The sequence below is a fragment of the Budorcas taxicolor genome, chromosome 21, assembly GCF_023091745.1.
Source record: "Budorcas taxicolor isolate Tak-1 chromosome 21, Takin1.1, whole genome shotgun sequence".
Classification (NCBI taxonomy): Eukaryota; Metazoa; Chordata; class Mammalia; order Artiodactyla; family Bovidae; genus Budorcas; species Budorcas taxicolor.
This window is the reverse complement of record NC_068930.1, coordinates 52,931,456-52,948,098: the sequence shown is the minus strand read 5'-3', so window position 1 is coordinate 52,948,098 and position 16,643 is coordinate 52,931,456. Positions and strand designations below refer to the sequence as shown.

General features: G+C 37.0%; 1 protein-coding gene across 3 annotated transcripts in view; it reads left to right on the top strand.

The window, feature by feature from the left end:
- SEC23A (SEC23 homolog A, COPII coat complex component) overlaps positions 1 to 16,643 on the top strand; it is a 56,574-nt gene that overhangs the window by 17,154 nt on the left and 22,777 nt on the right. For 2 of the 3 annotated variants that reach the window (XM_052659432.1, XM_052659430.1), the window contains 6 exons: positions 4,104 to 4,227; positions 6,800 to 6,880; positions 8,749 to 8,838; positions 10,469 to 10,575; positions 14,613 to 14,657; positions 15,330 to 15,483. In XM_052659432.1, coding sequence (XP_052515392.1) covers positions 4,104 to 4,227; positions 6,800 to 6,880; positions 8,749 to 8,838; positions 10,469 to 10,575; positions 14,613 to 14,657; positions 15,330 to 15,483 — 601 coding nt within the window. The remainder of the gene's footprint in view (positions 1 to 4,103; positions 4,228 to 6,799; positions 6,881 to 8,748; positions 8,839 to 10,468; positions 10,576 to 14,612; positions 14,658 to 15,329; positions 15,484 to 16,643) is intronic. The other variant, XM_052659431.1, reaches the window with a different exon arrangement.

Below are 16,643 nucleotides of genomic sequence, written 5' to 3'. Positions count from 1 at the left end.
AAGCATATAATTTATTTTACTTTCTTTTGGCTGTGCCGCATGGCATGCGGCATGTGGGATCTTAGTTCCCCGATCAGGGATTAATCCAGTGCCCCCTGCGTTGGGAGCACAGAGTCTTCACCACTGGACAGCCGTGGACGTCCCTAAGCATATAATTTACTTTTTTAGTATATTCTAACTGTCACCATAATTTAGCTTTAGGACATCTACATTATCCCAGCAAGAGACTCTGTACCCATTAGCAGTCACTGTCTATTTCTCCTTCCTTGCCCTCCTCTTTCAGCCTGGACAACCACTGAACTACTTTCTGTCTCTATAGATTTGCCTGTTCTTGACATTGGGGGGAAGCCATTTTGTCCTTCACCATTAAGAATAATGTTAGCTGTGGGTTTTGTAGATGCTTTTATCAAGTTGAATATGTTCCTATCCCTAGTTTGTTGGATTTTACTTTGAGTGAGATGGGAAGTCATTAGTGAGTTTTCGGGAGAGGAGTGATTTGATTTGACTAAATGTTTTAAAAGGATAATTGATTTCAGTTGTCTTCAGCAGTGAGATACAGGAATAGCAAGTGATGGTATCACAGGTGGTGAGACATGGTTGGATTTTGGATATATTCAGAAGGTAGAAGATTTGCTGATAGGTTGGATCTGGGGTTTGAGAAAAGCAAATGAGTCTAGAAGGGATTGTGCTGTTCTTTATTGAAATGGATACGACTGGGAGGAACAGTTGGGGAGAAGATTAGGAGTTCAGTTCTGAACGTGTTTGGTTTAATATGCCAGTAGACATCCATTGGAGGAGTTGAGTAGGCAGTTGGATATTAGAACCTGGTAGGCAGAAGACAGGTCTGGATTTATATCTGTAGATATAAATGTGGGAATTGCCAGAATATTACATGTTTTTTTAAAGTAGTAAAAGTGGATGAGATTATAAGATTGTGTAATTTATCACTGTGAAGGTCACTGGTGACTTTCCTAAGAGCATTGAAAGTTGACTTAGAATGAATAAGAAAAGGAACAGGAGAGGGGATTGTGAGCAGCTGGTATAGACCAGAACTTCTCAGACTTCCATTTCACATTTACACATCAGAAGGATATCTTGGTAAAATGCAGATTCTGGGTTTAGTATGGATAGGATGGGACTTAAAATTCTGCTTTTCAAACAAGACCCCTTGGTGATGCTAATGTTGATGGATCAAGGGCCACACTGACTAGAAAGGGTATAGACAGCTCTTGCCTAAAAGTTTGTTGTAAAAGGGAGCAGATAATAGGGTGCAGTATATGTTGCCATTAATTTAGGATACTTAACTAGGTGTAGTGATAACGTAGATCATTATAGATGGTATGTTTACAAAAGTAGAAAATCTGAAAAAATGTACATGCCGACTGTAAAATCAGTATGTTAGGTTGTCAAGACTTCAAAATCAGGGTCAGTGTACAAGCTTCAATTATATTTTTGTATACCAGTAACAAATAAATACAGTAGACCCTTGAACACCATGAATTTGAACTGCACAGGTCCACTTATATGTGGATATTTTTTCAGTGAATAGACACTGAATTACTACACCATCCTTAGTTGGTTGAATTTGGGGATGTGGAACCTGGATACAAAGGGGTAACTAAAAAGTTTTACATAGATTTTTGACTAGAGCATAAGGGTCTGTGTCCCAACTCTGGGTTGTTCAAGAGTCAACAATAAAGAGCGAACAAAATTTAACAACATATAATCTATGATAGCATCAGAGATGATATAAATTAGGACTTCAGCAATATTAAAAATAAAATTACTGTTGAGTACTTCTTTGGTAGTTCAGTAGCTAAGACTCCATACTTCCAATGTAAGGGGTCTGATTTCAATCCTTGGTCCTGGAACCAGATCCTGCGTGCCTCAGTGAAGACCTGGCACAGCCAAATAAATAAATAAATACAATCTCATTAAAAAAATTTCCATTGATTAATTATACAACATCAGTTTTATTCTTTTGCCTAATTTTATTTTTGATTGTTTTTATTATTTAAAACTGCTCAAAATGTTTTTATTATTTAAAAACTGTATAAAATGTTTATAAATGTTTGTACTCATGTTGTTTATGAGTATATGTGTCCTCTTTTAATTTTTTATTAAAATTGTTTTTTTAATCCCCCATGTAATGTAAACAGAAATTTTACATGCCTTCCCCTACTTTGGGCTTCCCTAGTGGCTCAGAGGGTTAAGCATCTGCCTGCAATGCAGGAGACCGGGGTTTGATCCCTGGGTTGGGAGGATCCCCTGGAGAAGGAAATGGCAACCCACTCCAGTATTCTTGCCTGGAGAATCCCACAGACAGAGGAGCCTGGTGGGCTACAGTCCAGGGATCACAAAGAGTTGGACACGACTGAGCGACTTCACTTTCCCTTAATTTGCATTTTTTCCTACTTTGCATTTTTTACTCACATCCTGGAAATAGATTTATACAGTTGACTCTTGAACAATTTGAGGATTAGAGGAACTGACCCTTTGCATAGTGGAAAGTCTGAATATAATTTATAGCTGGCCCTTCGTTATCTGTGGTTCTTCCATATTTGCAGTTCTACATTCTCAGATTCAACCCTCAGTGGATAGTATGGTTCTGTGTATTTACTACTGAAAAACAAACAAACAAACAAACAACATACATGTAAGTGAACGCATGTAGTTCAAAACCTGTGTTGTTTAAGGATCAATTGTATATTACTCCACTGTGTGGATATACTGTATTTTATTTGGCTAGTTCAACAGATGATCATCTGGATTATTTCTAATCTTTTATTACTGTAAAAATACTTAAGTGAATAGACTTGTGCCTATATTTTGCTTTTTGGTTTTGTTTGCCCAGTGATCTTTGGGATGGATTCCTAATAGTGTGTTTGCTGGATTAAAGAGAACATACATATTTAATTTTGTTATATATTGTCACATTCCCTTGCGTTGGGGTTACATCACTTTCCATTCCCATCAGCAATTATGAAAGTGCCTACTTTTCCCACAATCTCCTCAACAGAATACATTGTCAGACTGCTTTGCTGATTTATTAGGGTAGAAATGGTATCTCAGATAGTTTCTATTTGACAATTAATGTTTTTTTAAAACTTAAATTTACAGAAGTACATGGTTATGGAAAAAAAATTAACAGTATTTAAGTGCATAAAGTGAAAATGCTCCCAAAGTATCCCTGTGTTCTCATTACTGTGTATAATACCGTTAAGTTTACTGTGACACACAGAGACAAATACATGCGTATAAACATACACAGGTAGACGTTTGTTTTTAAAAATGAGAATGCCTGCCATTAACTGAGCTGTCTTCACTAGCAGGGAGAACTGGGTAACTGGGGTAGGAGAGACACATATGTTCAGTTCAGTTCAGTCGCACAGTCGTGTCTGACTCTTTGCGACCCCATGAACCAGAGCATGCCAGCCCTCCCTGTCCATCACCAACTCCTGGAGTCCATCCAAACTCATGTCCATCAAGTCGGTGATGCCATCCAAGCATCTCATCCTGTCATCCCCTTCTCCTCCTGCCCTCAATCTTTCCCAGCATCAGGGTCTTTTCAAATGTGCCAGCTCTCCACATCAGGTGGCCAAAGGATTGGAGTTTCAGCTTCAACATCAGTCCTTCCAATGAACACCCAGGACTGATCTCCTTTAGGATGACTGGTTGGATCTCCTTGCAGTCCACGGGACTCTCAAGAGTCTTCTCCAACACCACAGTTCAAAAGCATCAATTCTTCAGTGCTCAGCTTTCTTTATAGTCCAGCTCTCACATCCAACACATGTTACTGTGTACCTATTTGTGCTTTCTGAATTTTGTAATGTATGATGTATAACCTATTTTAAAAAGATTTTTAAAAAATTATTGAGGACAAATACAAGTGTTAGGGGCACTCAGGTACCCTCAGAATTGAGATTATTTGTGGGGTAGGAATATTTTCATATAATTGAGTTTTTAAAATTAATGTTAATAAACACATTTTAGGAAATATCTTTAAAATGTTGTTAGTAGTATTGAGAAATAATTTGCTTTTCTGGTTTTACCACATGGACCCAAGTACTGGCATCACATTGTTTCTTGTTCTTTTCATGCAGAGGATACATGGTAATGGGCGACTCTTTCAACACTTCTTTATTCAAGCAGACCTTTCAAAGAGTCTTTACCAAAGATATGCATGGGCAGTTTAAGATGGGCTTTGGTGGTACATTAGAAATAAAGGTAAGAGCTAGAACTTGACATGTGTGGTATGTTACCAAGAGAGAAATTTGTAGGCTTGATCATAATTTTAAAATCCCATCAGTCAAATTCCATATATACTTAAAAAATAGTGGTTATTTTATATTGAAATCTGGAGTTAGAGATTTTATTCACCATAATACTGTTCATTATTAAACATATAATGAAATTTTACTTGAGCATCCATAGATAATTGTTAAAACAAGAAAAAATCATGTAAGTAAAATTTCCTTTGACTCTATTTTTTGTTTATATAGGGTTTAACTTTTTAAGGCTAGATATACCTCGTTTTATTGTGCTTTGCAGGTACTACGTTTTTTACAAGTTGAGGATTTGTGGCAACCCTGTGTGGAGCAAGTCTGTTAGCACCATTTTTCCACCAGCATTTGCTTATTTTATGTCTCTGTCACATTTTGGTTATTCTCACAATATTTGAAACCTTTTCATTATTATTGCATTTGTCATCCATGATTTTTAATGTTACCATTAATACCATATTGTTTTGGGGCACCATGAACCATGCCTATTTAAGAGAGTGAACTTAATCAGCAAATGTATATGTTCTGATCACTCCATCTGTCTCTGTCCCTCTTCTCAGGCCTTCCTATTCCCTGAGACACAATAATATTTTAAATTAGGTCAATTAATAACCATACAATGGCCTCTAAAGCGTTTAAGTGAAAGAGTCCCATATCTCTCACTTTAAATCAAAAGCTTACTGAGGAAGGCATGTCAAAAGCCAAGACAGGCCAAAAGCTAGGCTTCTTGGCACCAAACATTTAGCCAAGTTATGAAGGCAAAGGAAAAATTCTTGAAGGAAATTAAAAGTACATGAATGATAGCAAAAAGAAAGTGAAATAGCCTGATTGTGGATATTTTTAGTGTCCTGGGTAGAGGATAAAACCTGCTATAACATTCCTTTAGGCCAAATCCTAACCTCGAGCAGGCCCTAACTGTCTTCAGTTCTTGGAAGGCTGAGAGAGGTGAGGAAGCTGCAGAGGAAAAATCGGAAGCTAGCACAGAGTTGGTTCATAAGGTTTAAGGAAAGTATGAAAGTGCAAGGGAAGCAGCAAGTGGTGATGTAGAAGCTGCAGGAAAATTATCCAGAAGATCTAGCTAAGATAGTTGATGAAGGTAGCTAATTAAAACAAGTTTTCAGTGTAGGTGAAATGGTATTCTGCTGGAAGAAAATGCCATTGAGAACTTTCATAGCTAGAGAGAAGTCAGTGTCTGGCTTCAAAGGACAGTCTTGACTCTTGTTAGGGGCTAATGCAGTTGGTGACTGTAAGTTGAATTAAGGCTCATTTACCATTTCTGAAAATCCCTGGACCCTTAAGAATCTTCTCTCCATGCTCTTTAAGTGGAACAGCATAGTCTGGATGACAGCATAACTGTTTACCGCATGTTTACTGAATATTTTGAACCCACTGTTGAGACCTGCTGCTCAAAAAAAAAGGTTCTCTTTTAAATACTACTGCTCACTGAAAATGCACCTGGTACTCCAAGAGCTCTGATACAGATGGACAATGAGATTCATGTTGTTTTCATGCCTGCTAACCCAGTATCCGTTATGCAGCCCATGGATCAAGGAGTAATTTCAACTTTCAAGTCCTATTTTTTAAGAAATATGTTTCATAAGGTCATGGCTGCCATTCATTTGATGAATCTTGGCAGAGAATTCACCATTCTAGATGCCATTAAGAACATATGTGATTTGTGGAAAGAGGTAAAAAATATCAGCCTTAACAGGCATGTGAAAGAAGTTTCAAGCCTCATGGGTCTCTGAGGGGTTCAAGACTTCAGTGGAGGAAGTAATTATAGATATAGTGGAAGCAACTAGGGAACTAGAATTAGAAGTGGGGAATTAGAGCTAACTAGAATTAGAGCCTGGGGACTTCTCTGGTGGTCCAGTGGCTGAGACTGTGCTCCCAATGCAGGGGGCCTAGGTTCTATCCCTGGTCAGGGAACTAGATCCCACATGCCGCAAATAGGAGTTCGTATGTTGAAACTGAAATAAGCCACGTGCCACAACTAAAAGATCCTGCATGCTGCAGTAAAGATCAAAGATCCTGTATGCTGCAACTAGGACCTGGTGCAGCGAAATAAATAAATACTTAAATGAAGCCTGAAGATGTGACTGAATTGCCACAGTCTCATGATGAAACTTGAATGGAGAGGAGTTTCTTCTTCAGAATGAGCAAAGAAAGTGGGGTTTCTTGAAATAGAATCTACTGGTGAAAATACTGTATAGACTGTTGAAATGACCACAAAGGATTTAAAGTATTATATAAACTTAGTTGATGAAGCAGTGACAGAGTTTGAGAGGACTCACTCCAATTTTGAAAGCGGTTCAATTAATGGGTAAAATGCTGTCCAACAGTGTTGCATTCTACAGAGAAATTGCTTGTGAAAAGAAGAGTCATTTGATGCAGCAAACTTCATTGTTGTCTTATTTTAAGAAATTGCCACATGTATCCAGAAAGCTCTCATTCAAACAGATGCTGATGTGGAGCCCACCAACATGGAGGGCTGACTGTATATTCTTATTTTGCAGACCTCAAGGGAAATAAAGATTTCAGGAGCTATTGGACCCTGTGTGTCTCTCAATTCTAAAGGACCCTGTGTGTCTGAAAATGTAAGTCACGACCTTTTTTTCTAAAAAGAAAATCATTAATTCTCAGGGCAGATCCAATAGAGACCTGGGGTGGCAGTATGTAGCATTCCTTTCAAAATGACTGTGTGGGTGCTTTTCAGTAGAACGTGCTTCAGCTTCCATTGGTATACCTCTGTTTGTGGTGGTTCTTTCCACGTACTACTTTTCCCATCCGTCCCTAAATTAGAACTTTTGCACTGTCACTAGTCTTCTATTTTTCATGCCTAAGTTATTCCTTGCCCATTGTGCCTGGGGGGAGAAAAGCAAATATTATGATTTGGAAAGTTGGAGATTTCTGAAAGTCAAAATTAATCCTCCCATTTTTTTTCATTAGAGATTCCATTGGAGTAATTAAATTCAAGATTTTGAAAGTGAAAGTCACTCAGTTGTGTCTGACTCTTTGCGACCCCATGGACTATACAGTCCATGGAATTCTCCAGGCCAGAATACTGGAGTGGGTAGCCTTTCCCTTCTCCAAGGGATCTTCCCAACCCAGGGTTCTAACTCAGATCCTCCCACATTGCAGGCAAATTCTTTACCAGCTAAGCCACAAGCTGAATTAATTCCTTTCTTTACTATTATTCTATCTAGGAGATGTATAACGTGCTTTGAAATGGTAGAATCATATAGCTGTGAAGAAAATGATGCGATAAAATATAAAGTGTGCAATCATCTTTGAAATGACACTTTAAAAATTAATTAAGTATATAAAAAATTTATATCTAAGATGTTTTCTTGGAAATTAGACTGCTTAAATTACACAGTTCTGATCCAAAGAACCTGTATTCATATATGCGTATGTTAAATCACTATCTCTTTAAGTGGATTAAATCATTGGATAGAAGGATAATGTTAGCTGTAATTACTTCATTAAATTGAGTATACTTTTAATGTCTACAATATGAGGAACTTATGCTAATACTTTTATAATTTACTTAGCAAAGATTTGAATTAATTTTATTTGTGTGAAAACTGCTTAATTTTATTTCATGGCATGTTTATATGATCTTAAAAAATCATACATTTGACATTTATTGAATTATTTAGAAACCTGAAGTAAATTTTTTCCACTGGTATTTTTTTCTACGTTTCCACCTTTATATATATATGCATGTGTGTGTGTGTGTGTGTGTGTGTGTGTGTGTGTATAAATAGGTAAGTGTTAGTCGCTCAGTCATGCCCGACTCTTTGCGACCCCATGGACTGCAGCACACCAGGCTTCTGTGTCCATGAGATTTTCCAGGCAAGGATACTGGAGTGCGTTGCCATTTCCTTCTCCAGGGGATCTTCCCAACCCAGTGATCGAACCCAGGTCTCCTGCACTGCAGGCAGATTCTTTACCAACTGAGCTACGAAGGAAGCCCGTACATATATATATATAGTGGTGATTGGAGAAGGCAATGGCAATCCACTCCAGTACTGTTGCCTGGAAAATCCCATGGGTGGAGGAGCCTGGTAGGCTGCAGTCCATGGGGTCGCTAAGAGTCGGACATGACTGAGCGACTTCCCTTTCACTTTTCACTTTCCGGCATTGGAGAAGGAAATGGCAACCCACTCCAGTGTTCTTGCCTGGAGAATCCCAGGGACGGGGGAGCCTGGTGGGCTGCCATCTATGGGGTCACACAGAGTCGGACACGACTGAAGCGACTTAGCAGCAGCAGCAGCAGCAGTGGTAAATTCCCACCCCAGTACTCTTGCCTGGAGAATCCCATGGACAGAGGAGTCTGGCAGGCTATAGTCCATGGGGTCGCAAGAGTCGGACACAACTTATTGACTAAACCACCACCACCACCACCACCAGAGATAAATTGTATTCTCTAGCTTTCAAATATGCTGTTTTATTTTTACAGGAGATAGGAACAGGTGGCACTTGTCAGTGGAAGATATGTGGACTCAGTCCCACTACAACCTTAGCCATATATTTTGAAGTTGTCAATCAGGTATGACTTTTATATTTGAATATTGAAATGTATACTTGAAAACATAATTTAGGCCATGAGTATTTCCAGAGCTATGACCAAAAGATTATTCTGTTTTGAAATTTTTCTTTTGTCATTTTCTATTTCTCAAGGCTACACTCTTGGCTACACTCCTATATAATTAGAGACATCAGGGAGAGCTGAAAATACCCAACCTTTTTGGGGAACCCAGCTTTTAGTCTTTTGTTTTAAAACTGTAGCATAAATAAAATCTTAAATTCTGTTCTAGTTATGCGTTTTTGTAGGTAGGTATCTAGTTCCTGCTAGGTGTCACAAGGTATATATTGATATATGAGTCCTTTTGAAAGAAAGTTTAAGATATCAAAATTTATAGAAAAAGATTGGAAGGTAAAAGATGTCAATATTTGGAAAGATATTTTGTTCTGCTGCAGGAGAACATTATCATATTAAAGAATGATATAATGTATAAATATTGATATACCAGTAGTTATGGGGCATAAAATGAACTATAAAGTATTAGTAGTGAGCCTGCCTAAAATAGATGCAGTAATTTTTTTTTAACTGTTAAAATTTGTGAAAAAGATAGTGGCTCTTATTGACAGACAGTAACAACAACCACAAAGCAAGAATGTCTGTTGTCAAAGGGCATGAAGAAAGTTTCCCTTTTGACCGTCTTGTTTCTTTCTGAGGATTATTATCATGTATTACTGTTGCTCTCTTCTCATTAATGGTTTTCTGTTGGTCATCTGTTCATCATGTGATTATCTTCCTAAAATCTCTGTTTTCATCTTATGTACCTAGGGGAGGAGAACTTAGCTCAAGTTCTCTTTCTTTTATTGAATTGTAGTCAATTTAAAATGTTGTGTTAGTTTCAGGTGTACAGCAAAGTTATACATATATATTTTTCTATTCTTTTTCAGATTCTTTTCCCTTATAGGTTATTTCAAAATATTGAGTATAGTTCCCTGTGCTATACAGTAGGTCCTTGTTGGTTATCTGTTTTATATATAGTAGTGTGTCTATGTTAATCCCCAAACCCTAATCCCCCACCCCAACCTTCCCCTTTGGTAACCATAAATTTGTTTTCTATGTCTGTGAATTTATTTCTGTTTTATAAATAAGTTCATTTGTATCTTTTTTTAAGATTCTACATATAAATTATATCATATGATATACATGTTTCTCTGTCTCTCTTACTTAGTATGATTATATCTCAGTCCATCCATATTGCTGTAAAAGGCATTATTTCATTCTTTTTTATGTTAGTTCCATTTCTTTTTATCCAGTTACTGTTAGGCAGAATTGCCTCACATATGCTTTTTTTTTTAATCTTTTAATTTCTTTATGCTTCTCCCTTCATTTTGCTTTTTCATGTTTCTCTGAATTATATATTACTTGAAATTGGTTTACTAGCTTGACTCAATCCCCTCTTATCCTTCATAATTTTTCTCCTCTCCCCAATATATTTCTCTTTCATGTGGCGAATCACCATTGTTCTGTATGCCCTTGAAATAAGCATCCTCCTGATAGATTTTAGAATGAATTGTTAGTGCTAGGATGTGCAATCCATGAGTATATGACAACACTGTAATAGACTGTGCTTAGATTCTGCTCTTTTATTTTTATGCAGCATAATGCTCCAATTCCTCAAGGAGGGCGTGGTGCAATCCAGTTTGTGACTCAGTATCAGCATTCAAGTGGGCAGAGACGTATACGAGTGACCACCATTGCTAGGAAGTAAGTTGTATTTGTTAGAGATTTAATTTATGTGTCATGCTCCCAAAACTGGCTTCCTATTTTGAATGACATTTTGGAATGAAGTTAGTCTGGAAAGAATTCTTAGATGAGGTGAGTCTAGATGTGAACAGGCTTTTGGTCTATTTTTGTTTGTCTTGGACTTGATTGTCTGGGTAGGAAGTGTTGGTCAGTATAAACTTAACCTGATCTAGGTATGGTTTAGAAAATGCACACTGAAGGAAATAGCTCTCCTTGTATTGAAATGTATTTAAATTCCAGCTTCATTTCTGAAAACCATGAGACTATTTTGGTGAGTGATGGACACAGCCTAATGTTTCAACAGGGTGTTGTGTTAGATGACCTGTTAAATAGTAGAGGGCAGTATGTAGAGAGATGAGATATATTGTCCTGCTGTAACTTGGCTCTGACTTAAAATCCTTGAATGAATGTTAAGGGAATATATTATTCTTTTGAAGAAAATGTGCCAATTGAGCTTTCCTTTATGTTTGTTCAGACTTCATACTACAAATTTTGAAGTATTGATTCTTGGCAAATAGGTCAATTTATTTATGCCCCCTCAACATATACACTGGAGAAGGAAATGGCAACCCACACCAGTGTTCTTGCCTGGAGAATCCCAGGGACAGAGGAGCCTGGTGGGCTGCTGTCTATGGGGTTGCACAGAGTTGGACACGACTGAAGTGACTTAGCAACATGTACACATCCCACCCCCACATGCATGTATAACTTAATTTGGAATTCAAAATATTTGCTTAAGGAAACAACTGAGCATGTCAAATTGAGGGATACTTTACAAAGCCATTGGCTTAGATACAACAAAAATGTCTTAGAAGGCAAAGAAACTGTTAGTAACTTGTCCAAATTAAAGGAGACGAAAGAGACGTTACAACTAAAGCCAGTATGCAATCCTGGATAAAATCCTGTCCGGAAAATTTTTGCTATAGGGACATTGTAGAGACAATTGGGGCAATTTGAATATGATCTACATATCGGATAACAATATTTTATCTTTTTTTTCCCTTTAACCAAGGACTTTATTGTTTGAATATTTGCAACTATTATTCTATACTCAAATTTTAATTTCTTACAAAAGTCTATATTCCATATTGCTAGGTCACTTCAGTTTCCATTTTATGCCAAATTTCCATCAAGAACTATTTCCCCGAATCCTAGTCTCCAGATTGTGTGGTGGTGGTGGTGTTCATTTGCTAAGTTGTGTCCGACTCTTTGTGATGCCACAGACTATAGCCTGCCTGGTTCTTCTGTCCATGAGATTTCCCAGACAAGAATACTGGAGTTATATCAGTGTTTAATTTCATTAATTTTGTAACTGGAGCTGTATAAGGGAACTTTTTTATTCTTAGGAGAGACACACTGAGGTATTTAAGGAGAAGGTGATATATCTATCTTTAATTTACTCTCACAAAGTTTGGCAAAAGAAAAAGTGTGTGTGTACAAAGGAAGAGAGAATGGCAAAACAGAATGTTACAGTGCTGCCAGTTGTTTAATCTAGGTGATGAATATATAGATCATTCTACTCATTGCTTTTATGTTTGAAATACTCTTAAAATGAAAAGTTTTAAAAAGAGGTTAATCTTTCAAGAGAAGGGGAACTTTTGTTGTAAGAAATTTTTCATGGATTTATAGATCTTCAAATTTTTTTTGCTTCGAATTTTTGAGGCTATTTGTAGAGAGATACCATATGTGTTTTGATGCCATTTATATCATTGTGTCTCACCAAAGCATCTGCTTCTTCAAATTAACTTATCCTGGCCATTTTCAATAATCGAGTCTTATTTTTCTCCCTTTTATTAGAAATATGACTTTAGGGGCTGAGGCAAGTGCATTTGTTAAGTGAATAAACCATATGAAAGTAAAGGACTTAAGTTCCTGAGATACAGTCAAGTTATCCTGTGTTGTATAGAGAAAATAACTTTGATCTGGAAAGTTTGGTTTGAAACTACTGGTAAGAATCATAGTGAAAGAGTATTGAAAATACAGAAGACACATTTTGCCATGTGAACAAACCCTTTAAACTTTAGGAATAAAATTTTAAATTTATGGCTAAATAACTTTTAAGTAGTAAATTTGTATGTGTTTGCTTGCTAATATATTTTTCACTGCTGAGCCATTTTGTTTTCAGGAGAAAAATGTTTCAGCAAGTGAATATCGTGGTCGTACAAGTTGGGGAAATTCCCGTTTAAGACAACTTTGCTTTTGAGAATTCCGTGGTGTTCTAGTGGTTCTAACCATTGGTACTTCAGCTGCTGTGGGCCCTGGTTCACTCCCTGGTTGTGGAACTAAGATTCTGCAAGCCCTGCTGCGTGGCCAAACAAGCAACAGCTTTGTTTTTAGTTCTATGATATTTTTTTAGTTAAAAAGTAATTAAACTATTAGTATAATCACTAAGTGTTTAAATTGCACTAAAAATAACCTTTAAAATTATCAGTTCTTATTCCTTTATTCATTCTCATTGTTTTCTGCTTCTCGGTATTTCGTTACACTGAGATAATCTATGGCTATAAGTCACCTGGAAAATATTAAACAATTATTTGTCTACTTGAAAAAAAATTAAAAGCAGAGGGAAAAAGGAGAAGAATTTGAGTGCTGCTGCCTGAGTTTTCTTGGGATCCCTTCTTAGAGCTCTGAGTCACGTAAAAGTGGTTCAGCTTTTCATGAAGCTATAAGTATTGCCAGAATTTCTTTAAGTGAGGTACTTTAGGAACAGGATCAGCTGAAGTATTAAAAAACTCTGCCTGTGAAATGTTAGACAAACAAACAAAAGCTATTGCTGGGTCTCCTTGTTATCAGCTTGACTGGATTAAATTTATAGAACAGGTGAGTTTAATAAATTGTGCTATTTTATATATAATAGCAAATGAATCACTTAGACTAAAATTTTACTTATTTTTGATTGGTTTTATTGTGTCATATGGAGAGAAAAGAATACATAATAATTTTAATTAGGTAATTTTTATTACTAATAATTGAATTAAAGACCAATGAGAAAAAATTCTGATACTTTATTCATTTTCCAGTTTAGGAAATGATAATTATTTAGTCTGGGAGAAAATTTTATTTTTTGTGTTTCCATTTTTCTGTTTTTATAAGATTGAAGATTTTATAAGATTGAAGAAATAAATTTTTAAAGTCAGATATACCAACCCATGTCAGTTCAGTTCAGTTCAGTTGCTCAGTCATGTCTGACTCTTTGCGACCCCATGGACTTCCAACTCTTTGCAACCCCATGGACTGCAGCACGCCAGGCCTCCCTGTCCATCACCAACCCCTGGAGTTTACTCAGATTCATGCCCATTCAGTTGGTGATGCCATCCAACCATCGCATCCTCTGTCGTTCCCTTTTCCTCTTGCTTTTAATCTTTCCCAGCATCAGGGTCTTTTCAAATGAGTCACTTCTTTGCATCAGGTGGCCAAAGTATTGGAGTTTCAGCTTCAACATCAGTCCTTCCAATGAATATTCAGGACTGATTTCCTTTAGGATGGACTGGTTGGATCTCCTTGAAGTCCAAAGGACTCTCAAGAGTCTTTTCCAACACCACAGTTCAAAAGCATCAATTCATTGGCGCTCAGTGTTCTTTATAGTCCAACTCTCACATCCATACATGACCACTGGAAAAACCATAGCCTTGACTAGACGGACCTTTGTTGGCAAAGTAATGTCTCTGCTTTTTGATATGCTGTCTAGGTTGGTCATAACTTTTCTTCCAAGGAGCAAGCATCTTTTAATTTCATGGCTGCAGTCACCATCTGCAGTGATTTTGGAGCCCCCCAAAATAAAGCCTGTTTCCATTGTTTCCCCATCTATTTGCCATGAAGTGATGGGACTAGATGCCATATCTTAGTTTTCTGAATATTGAGTTCTAAGCCTACTTTTTCACTCTCCTCTTTCACTTTTATCAAGAAGCTCTTCAGTTCCTCTTCACTTTCTGCCATAAAGGTGATGTCATCTGCATATCTGAGGTTATTGATATTTCTCCCGGCAATCTTGATTCCAGCTTGTGTTTCTTCCAGTCCAGCGTTTCTCATGATGTATTCTGCATGTAAGTTAAATAAGCATGGTGCCAATATAAAGCCTTGATGTACTCCTTTCCTGACTTGGAACCAATCTGTTGTTCCATGTCCAGTTCTAACTGTTGAATTTTCCATAGTTTGTTGTGATACCAACCCGTGTATCTGTGTGCATACGTACACACATACCTGTGCTGTTATTTTTATGTGTAATGATCTTAATGTTTTAAGGAATGTGTTTGGAAATGTACTGCTTCTGCGGACACTAGTGGTCAAGAACTTCCCTGCCAGTGTAGGAGCAGTAAGGGACACAAGTTTCATCCATGGGTCAGGAACATCTCCAGGAGGAGGGCATTGCAACTCACTCGAGTATTCTTTCCTGGAGAATCCCATGGACAGAGAAGCCTGGCGGGCTGCTGTCCATGGGGTCGCAAAGAGTTGGACAGGACTGAAGCACCTAGGCACATGCAGTTATTTTAGAGGATTTTATTAGGTTTGGATGTTTTTTTCTGAAAAACAGTGAGTACTATACTGAAACTACTATTAGTGATTTTTTTAAACCTAATTTTTCTAGGTAATATTGGAATTTTGAAATATTGAAGTAATTTTCTGTATCTTTTAAATTTAAATCTGTGTAGTAGCCAACTAAGGTATCATGAACATAATAATTTAGCAGCAATTCTGTGTTTTCTTCTTGTTTTTAGCTGGGCAGATGCTCAAACTCAGATCCAAAACATTGCTGCATCTTTTGACCAGGAGGCAGCTGCCATTCTTATGGCTCGGCTGGCGATTTATAGAGCTGAAACTGAAGAAGGTCCAGATGTGCTTAGATGGCTAGACAGACAGCTCATTAGACTGGTAAGAAGTAAACATACTGTTCTAAATCGGTATGCATTTATTTATGGTCAGTGTTTTCTGATAATCTCTTTCAAAGGTACTTGACAGTGTAACTGAAGGACTGTGTGAGGGACTACTGATCAAGTTGCTGAGAAAGGCATAGTAATGAATAGTAGAGTTCATTGATCTCTTCCAGTAAATGAAAATGCCTTTCTTCCTTAAAATGAAGGAGTCACAATGATGTAACCTATTATTATTTGGGGGGACTGATACCAAATTAATTCCCAGTTTAATTGCTGTATTTGTTTTTACTGTATTTTTACATAGTTTCCTCCACTGCTGTGGTTTTAATTTTCTATTTTTATTTTAGTGGAAGTTTGAAGAGAAATTAATTAGGATATAAAATTTATACACATTAACATACAAAACATAGACAAGTCTTCATTATCTGTATCTAGGCTACCAAAGTATATGTTAGTAAAGTTGTTAAGAATGATAATTATACTTGGGCTTTAACATGTCAGGAACCCATTACTTGTGTTATGACCTAGAATGCTTGGTTAAGTTCTTAGTTAATGCTTCCTATTTACTCAGCAAATTCTGGCCTATAATTTCCTTGAAAGTACTTCTTCAGTTCTTCCTTGAGTCTGGAAACTCTATTGAGAACTCTCTTTGCTAGGCTATCAAATTTCTTTTTTTAGCAGGAAGTTTTTGTGTTGTCTAAATTTTCATGTACATTTAAAACATTATTGAGGGAACCAGTCTTTGTTTAATAAAGTTAACCATTTTTGTAGCATCTTCCAGTGCTTTCACTCTTTCGCTTTTGAGGGCGTTTTTATGCTGGTACCTCTTTGTGAAGAAAGCAGTGTTATGACAACATCAGCCTGTCTTTTTTTAACAAGAGTCATAAAACCTCTCTTGGAGCCAACCGTTAATTGGACACCATCAGTACAAATGCCAGCATATTTTCTCCAAGGTAGACTTCGGTTTCCATATAAGAAGGTCAAAGCATTAAATATGTTTTGCCCTTTGCTTGTTTAGGGCAGCAGAAAAGTCCTCTGCGATTTCACTGTTATTTAGCAACTTGGCATGACATTGGTGAAATCTACTGACTTGTTTGCTTGATTAGGGAAGCTGTTATTTTTAAGCCAATTATACAAACCTCTTCAACATCATGTAAC